The sequence below is a fragment of the Cyprinodon variegatus genome, unplaced genomic scaffold (assembly GCF_000732505.1).
Source record: "Cyprinodon variegatus isolate N-32 unplaced genomic scaffold, C_variegatus-1.0 Scaffold27, whole genome shotgun sequence".
In the NCBI taxonomy this organism is placed as follows: Eukaryota; Metazoa; Chordata; class Actinopteri; order Cyprinodontiformes; family Cyprinodontidae; genus Cyprinodon; species Cyprinodon variegatus.
The window spans coordinates 1957333-1965887 of record NW_015150480.1 but is presented as its reverse complement, the minus strand read 5'-3'; the positions used below and the strand labels follow the sequence as shown (position 1 = coordinate 1965887).

Genomic DNA, 8555 nt, shown 5'->3' with positions numbered 1-8555 from the left:
ACAGCTACAACAAAAAGATTTAACATTCACATTATGTTTAAAAATTAAAGTTGTTACAAATCGATCTGTTGCAAAACTTGGGAACAGATCTATTCCAGCCGATCTGACCAAACTTCAATAACTTGTCCAAAATGAATCGTTTAAAGTTTTAGTCTCAACATGTGCATAATGCATAGGACAAACTCTAGAGATTTCCAAAGGGAAATTTAGGAGAAGGTGGTTATATAAAGCTTTGATTTTTATGGTCCAATTACAAATAAAAGCCAAACTTTTCAGATCCTTTTTCCTAAGTATTGAAAAAAATACAGAAGGACCTGAATATACCTGTTTACCTGGCATACTGTTCCCTTAAAATTGTGATAAAACCTTTTGCAACCTGTCAAAATGAAAAAGATCATGAGATGAAAAAAAAAACCTCCTTTGCTACAACTTATGTATTTTAAATATTTGCATCTCTTGGTATATTAGTTTAGACTTAATGTATCAATATATGTAATAAACTTCAAATAAAGGGTATGAGAAAAAAGATGCTTGGCTGGTGTAGAAAGTATATAATTAAGAACTACACGTTTATTTGTCCTAAAATATTTCAAAACATAAAAAATGACGTTTCATTATTATAACCATGGTAAAACATGACATTTTGAGAAATGTCAGTGATAAACTTTGAAGCAAGATGCTATCAGTAGATAATAGGAAACTGCCATTTGTCAAAACGAGATATCAATCTGTATCTGTCAGGGAAGGAACAGCTTATCAAATAAAAGACAAAGGCTTCTGATGTATCATATTTAGGCAAATCAGATTATAATCCTTACTAATCAGAAATGACATTTAAGAGATTGTGATTGCATCTCTCAAACGAGACCATGTGCTTTTTGTGTTTACCAGCAGAGGTTTCTGGGAAGCCGTTCCCATGGTAACCAAGGTAAACACGTCCGCCTTTCTCTATGCCTCCTTCTTGCTGCCATCCTTGCTGGTCTCGGCTCTGCTGCAGCTCCAAAACCGGTGAAAATGGCAGGATCGACCTGCAGCGATGATGAGTACAATGCAAAGATAGCGACGATTCAGCAAAACATGCATCAATGGTGAGATTTCTCTATGTTTTTTTTTTCACACCAGAAGCGTCGGCCCGAGGAGGGCTGGGGAGTGGAGTTGGAATTTCTACCGTCTGGATGAGCGTTCCTGCCGCAGCGCTCTCGAGCTAGCCGCGCGGTGAATGGTAGCAGTAGCTAAAGGATGTTATTTATGCCGTTAGAGCTGCCATTTTGGTCATAAATGGACTTTCAGTCGAAGTTAACCCACTAGTTTGGATAAGCCGTTATGTTTCTCTTTTCCGTGTTTTTGTCAATTAGTAATTATACCGGTTTAAAAAGGGGTAGGCTAACACGGCTATGCTACACAGGTCTTTCGTGCGCGCGTGTGCTGTTAGCTTTTTCCCAAACATTTGGTTGTTTCTTACCTAACAGTACAAAGTGAGGCTTTCTTAAACTTTTTAAACTTACTACCAACAAAAAATACTATCCCCATTTCGATACCAGTTGATTTAAAGATCTGACATATTGCTATATGATTGTTAAACTCTTTTAAAAGTCGCTAATTCTTCATTTAATTTGAGCTATGGTAAAAATACAGCGTATAAAGTAGGTCTAGTTAGCAATAAAATTATAATTAAAGTACTTTATCAGTTTCTCCCTTAATGGATATCCAATTTAATATTTTAAATAGCTAATAAAATATGAAAAAATGAATCTACACATAGGGGAAGAAGTAAAAATGTATTAAAATGACATTGGTTGAGGCAGAACTGAATGGACCAGAGCCTCTGATTAGATAACTATTGATGTTTTATATATCTGTGTGCAGTGAGAAGCGCAGATTGGAGCTGGAAAGGGAGCTGTTTGCCTTCTCCAGGTCAGATAAAAGAATGTAAGTTACACCTGAATGTCTGGACATCATACCTTCTCTTTATGCAGCCCTATGTTTTATTTATTTCATGGAAATGTATATGGGATTATGTGTTACTCTTATAAATACATAACTACAAGAGCATTACTTTACACCAGTTGGTAAAGTATTAAAAAGATCTCCTTCACTTTATAAAAGTATGAAGGGAAGGAGATCTTTCTGATTGTTTTATTCACTTTAGGTAAAGGGGAACATCTTTCCTAGATTGGCTCTAGTCTGCTACCAACATGTCAAACACTCACATATTCTGAAATGATTTATCCTAATAGAGCAACATTTTCCACACATAAGCAAGGTAATGTTTTAAAAATACACTCTTGAGTTTAATAAATGCCAAATAGATGCTTTGATGTAGACATCTGAGTTTCTTGTACGTATTTTTTTTTTTCATTTTCCATGGATTCATATTGTATAATCTGCATTGATTGACCTTTAGCTCAGTTTTTCTCTCTTTTTCATGATATAAGCAAAAAAAACAAGAACAATTTACTGGTCAGAACTCAAAGAGAACATGTCAAAGTTATTGATTAGAAAAATATAGATTGGTGGATCTCGGTTGGTGAACTACGGTTTTACCTTCCTGTTATCATTTTCTTAGAGTGGCATTAAACGAAAGAAAGGGCTCATATTGTGAGGTAACAAGGAGCCTGATGTAATGCACCTTTGTCAAAATATGTGTGTGTTTGACATTTTATTTATCGAGAAAATTGTAAATGTCTAAGGCTAAGCAGAAGAGGATGTTTTCACTCCCGTTCGTATTCACATTTCAGTTCAAATCAGCTAAGCTCATGTTGATAGGAGGCTTGTAAAGCACGCTTCAAATTCAAATCATATTGTGCTTAACCTTTTCTTGTGAGAGGTCTAGCTCTTAGTTTTTGACAATGTTCCCAGATAATATTTCCCTTGAATAACGCTTCTCCAATGCCTTCAGCTTGCAGATAAAGTGTTCCAAACTGCGTAGCTATCTGAAAGAAATCTGTGGCAGAGAAGCACAAGCGAAAATGAGAAACCTTGAGCTTAAGAGAGATGTGAAGTGCATGGAAATTAGCATGAAGGAGTATAATTTTGACCATGGCCCCCTGCAACAACAAAAGGTACCACATTCATTCACGCTGTTACACGTTTGTCTACACAGTTTCTGTTTGCTCATGTAGATTCTCACTTGATAAAAAAGCATTTATAAACAGACTCAAATATTCCCAACAGAGCAATGGAACAAGGTTTATTTTAAGATTCTATTCATAATCTGACTGAAAAAAAAAAAACATCTATGGCCTGTAAACAAATGGCTTAAAAAAGATTACTTCAAACACATTTTGAACACATTTGCCTAATTGCCTCACTGTACATTTACTACTTAGAAAATGCATAGTAGAGAAGCAGACAGCCCATTGAAATCGCTCGCAGTGGCTTGATGTGAGAGACGTAAACACTCAAACAGTGCAATTTATCACCACAAGCAAATGAACAAGGGACAAAACAATGAGCCAGTCAGATTATCACTTAAAACTCAATGACAGTGCTTGACAGCTTAATATCAAATTAACAAAATTGGCTAATTATGACTCACTGAGTTAATTGCCCAATATAGAGACTCTGAAGTGCTCCAGAGGTTTAGTCATTCTCTCCCCTCAAGCAGTTGGTTTATTTCCTCTCAATGCTGTTTTTAAAATTTATTTTATTTTTACAGTGTAGATCACATAGAGAAATAAATTCTCATTTTGAAGTGAGATACCTATTAACAGAACCCTGTATGTTGATGTTTTTTTGTTTGCTTTTTGAAATAATTCTTGTTTTTTTTAATTTTGTTAAAAAAAACTTAAACACTTGAAACAATAAACATCCAGATACTTTTGTAATGTTTTTTTTAGTGTTTCTATAAAGAAAACAAATAAAAAAGGCTTTGTATTTGAGCTGAAGCACGTGTCGCAGTTCCTTTGATATACAAGTTCTCAATTATTTGAAGCGCTGTTTGAATTTAGATTAAAGCAGTCATTCTGCCCAGTCAGATAAATGTGAAGTAGAGCGTCATCTGCTACATGGGGTACGCTCACTTGAGAAAACCCTCTGTTACTAAAAGACAGACTGCTGCTCAAAGGTTGTCACTCTGATTTATTCAGCACTGCTATTTAGGGTGTTGCTTTTGCAATAGAAAGTAAATATTATCAATTGTTTAACATATTTGATCAGGTATTTTAACACTTTTTCATACAGGCTGCCTTTTTGAAAAAGATTTCCAGACTTACTGAAGCCAGAAAGAAGACAGAGGAGCTGGTAGTAACACAGGTAAAACAGTTAATATATTTTTTTTTATATATATTTGGGGGGGATAATAACATCACGCTTTTAAAGCACATCCCGCCTTGTTGCTTTTGTGTTCCTGCTTTATGTTTTACACAACGTTTTCGCTGTTTGTTTTTTTTTTTTTTACTCCACATTCTTCTGTTTTGAAATGTTTACAAGGTTTATGCAAATTGCAGTTTTATCGGGGCGCTGCTTTCAGATTGAAGAGAACAGAAGAAAGCAGACATTACTCCTGGTAAATCTGTAGAGGAGTCTACGTTTAAACTGTATCTGTAATAGCACAGGTGTCTAATCCTAGCGGGTAAATCTGCACAAGCAGTGTAGTTCAAGCCCATAGCTGCTTTCTCCCTTCACTTAAAGCAGTTAAAGCTCTTTTAGATGAAATGCCTAAGACATCTCATAATAACTTGGAGCATGCTGTCTAGAGCAGTCACTTGTAACTGTGTGCAACCCCCCCACGTCCAACCCAACCCCTCCCTCAGCCTGTCGATATTGTAATGAGCAAAATGGTACCGTCACTCCATTATGCATACAAGCCATTGGTTGGCAGTGTGCATGTCCCTCAGGCTGCAGCATTCATTAAGGGAAGCTTACCGGGCTGAAAGCTGGAGACAGATGATAACGGGGATATGATTTTCATATTTAATACATTCCTTGGAAGAGCACACGCGTGCCGCAGATTGATAGAAGAATCAATTGCTACTTTAGTGAAACACTTTCTACTTTGCCCTGCAGCTACCGATGGAATCACTCAGCCAAGAAATTAACTTTTCCCCTTTTTTTACCTACTTTGTGGATCTGCTGGGCAGGCTGCATGGTTTACAGTGAATGTTATTAAGCAGCTAACTGTTTGGTATTTAAGACGCTTATCAGAAAAGAAACAGAAGCTATGCTTTTTTTTGTTGTTATGTTTGGAGGGAGGCGTTTTGCCTTTTTTTCCTTCCTCTCCCTCTCTCCCCTCTTGGTGACATTGCAGACGTAAATCAAAAGTTGTCTAAAGGATTTTTCATGAGATTAAAAGTTAGAGCATTGATCCTGAGACATGAGCGTGAAAAATAAAAATGGTAAGAAGAAAACCCAGACCTTTGCTCGGATAAACTAGTCCTGTTCAGAATCATGCTGGTATCGTCTTACATTTGCCTCTCAGTTAATAAGATTAATATTTTGAAAAAAAGATGAAAATCGTTTATGAATTAATTATACATTGCATAATTTATTAAAAGCTTTTATTTTGAATTACAGCTTACAATGAAAGGAAAATATTATTAGATTACACACAGTATGGTAAATGTTATTTATGTTCTTAGGCCTACATAAACACAGAGAATACTGATGATTTGATTGTCGTTCACAAGAGAATTATTGGCTCATTCCAATTTAAAATGTCATTGCTAAAGAAGTTTGTTCGTCAGAGTGTTGTGTGCAAACATATTATTTTAACATTGAGTGGAAGGAAAATCCAGTTTGCCTAGAGATGATTTTACAGGTTAAGAATTTGGAGGCTGGCTTAACTTGCAAATAAGATGAATTGTCACGAGTTTTGTGAATTTACAGATTCCTGAAGATATATCTTTCCAGAAGCCAATGGATTCATTAGACTCGCATACAGAAGGGTTTCGAACCAATGGAATGCATTGATGTATATTATGCCTATGGAGGACCTAAAGAGTCACTCAAAAATGAAACCAGCTGTTTCAAATGTCAACATTTATATCATGCAATTTGAAATCCAATTTGAAAAACATTTTCTAATTGCACATTTTAAAATTCGCAATGGAATTAATTAAAGAGGAATTGTAAATTGTGTTTATTAATCCATTATTAAAAAAATGTTTTCAAATCCTATTTCTAAATGGAAACATGAAAAAAACAGAATTCATAAATCTCATTATGATTATCTTTCCTAATCACACATTTAAAAAAGGTTCCATTTCCTCTTCAACTTGCATTTTGAAATCCTTTTTTAAATTGCACATTCTTTCTGCTTTACCTGCTTCTTTTGCGTGACCCTTCTGGTCCCAGAGCGCAATGGAAAGCCGTTAAACTCTCTCATTGGTTAGTATGCCACAAAGGTTAACAAAACGACCAATGAGGAAGCTGATTACATCCAAGGAGCAACTGTGATTGGTTAAACTGGTTTTCAGTGTGCTCAGGGACCAGAAGGTTCGGGGGTAAATGGAGCAGTTAAAGAAAAAGACAAAAGCAATTTCCTAAAGAATTTGGAAATACTAGTTGAAAAAGAAAATGGAATGAAGTATAACCTTTTTTAAAGGTGTAATTAGGAAAGATATTTATAATCAGATTTATGAATTGTGTTTTTTAAATTTACATTTAGAAATAGGATTTGAAGATTCATGTTCAAATTCCAGTATTTAATAATGGATTAATAAATACAATTTACAATTCCTCTCTATGCGCAATTAGAAAATGCTTTTCAAATTGGATTTCATTGCATAATTTAAATGTTACATTTAAAATGGCTGTTTTTCTTTTTCAGAGACTCTCTAGGTCCTCCATAGATGTCAACCAGAAGCGGAAGGCTGAAGGAAAACAAAGATGGCTGAGCTGGTTAATGTTCTTGTATACTCCGATATTCAGTCTGTTTTAGCAGGACGAACCTCTATTTCTATTAAAAAACAGAGCAAAAGGACGGGTTTTGTGCCTTTGTGGATGAGAAAGATGTTAGCGCATTCTTCCTGACAGGTTTGAATTTATCAGTTCACTCTGCTACTTGCAAAACAAATCAAGAATGTGATACGTCACAGCTGCTGCGATTGTCTAAAAGCTTGATATGGGAGGCAGGTACCACTTGGTGATTTAACCAATCAGCTCGAAGAATTGCACAGAATGTTGCTCTCTTTTATTAATACCTTCTACTGGAGCCTTTCCAGATGGATGCTGTTCAGAATTTTAATTGAATGACACAGATCAACCTGTTTTATGCCAGGTTAGAGGCTGAGAGTAGAAAACAGTGTTATAAAAACACCAAAATAAAAAATAGATCATTACCAAAAACTCAGGATAATCTTCAGCAATGTCAAATTCCTTTCACCTCCACAGCATGCAGAATTTCATGTAAAAGGGGCTCAAACCAAATAGCATGATTTGAAAAAAAAAACAACAAAAAAACAAATTTTCTTTATTTTTTAAATTTCGATGTTCCAACAAATCATCATGAACTTTAGCAGCCCAATGACTTAAGACATATACCTTCTGTTTAGAGGTTGAGGTTAGTGAATATTCATCTAACAGACCACATTTATTATTGCTCTACCAGGTGGTGCCTCCTACCAGTGGCAGCTGGTGGAGTTTTCTCTAGGGGTGTTATAACTTCAAAATAGACGTATACCAAAAACCAATCAAATTCATACAAAGGTATCACACTAGTATATTTATATGAATGTCAACAAAAATGTTCCGGATCGGCCTGTTTTTCAGTGGCTCAGGGCTCGTCTGCCTGGCTGTGTGTTTCTTTTTCTATATCTGCTTCTGTCTTCTTGAACCCCAGACGGCCTCTGCAGATGGCCGCTCACACGGAGTCTGGTTCTGTTAGAGGTTTCTTCCTGTTGAAAGGGAGTTTTTCCTCTCCACTTTCGCTGCATGCATTCTTAGTGTGAGGGATTGCCTGTGTTGTGAATTGATGCTATATATATAAACTGAAGTGAATTGAAACTGTAAAAAAATAACATAAATTTTGCAAAGTGCTTTAAATCAGTCACACCTCTCTTGATCCATGGTGGGTCAGATCCTGTCATTTCAAAAAGGAGGCAGGGAAATCAGAATTGCATGCAGTTAACTAAGCCTTGTTGCCAAATAATTACATAAACCTGTAAATCAGCTGCACTTTATAAAAGAAGACTGTGACATCAGCGCTGTGTCGGGAGGTGGTGTGCAAATAAAGCTGCTTTCAGTTCTGGGACCTCCTGTATTTTGCATTGCAGAGGAGCTAATATGCATGCACAACTTTAATGAGAGTCTATGCACAAAGATTTTTTCTAGGGATGCACGATATAATCGGCCCCCTATCGGTATCGGCCTGTATCGGCCTTAAAACTGAATATCGGACATCGGCCACCCCACCGATATTTAACCCGATATTTGATCAGCTTCTGAGTTTCTAAAGTCTATAAAAACAAAAACAAAAAGTACTTCTTCTTCTTCCTCAAAAACTTGTTTTTTACAGACTTAAAAACTTCTAAAGGCGAGGGAAAAAATATTGATACATTAAATTATCAAAATATCTTCATATGCTGATATATCACTATTTAAAACACCATATCAAT

At 35.8% G+C, this 8555-nt stretch overlaps 1 protein-coding gene across 1 annotated transcript in view; it reads left to right on the top strand.

Moving 5' to 3' along the window:
* Positions 1-916: 916 nt before the first annotated feature.
* Positions 917-8555, top strand: part of kiz (kizuna centrosomal protein) — a 36232-nt gene continuing 28593 nt past the window's right edge. The window contains 6 exon segments of the mRNA XM_015396821.1: positions 917-973; positions 975-1009; positions 1011-1088; positions 1867-1929; positions 2900-3062; positions 4183-4254. Coding sequence (XP_015252307.1) covers positions 917-973; positions 975-1009; positions 1011-1088; positions 1867-1929; positions 2900-3062; positions 4183-4254 — 468 coding nt within the window.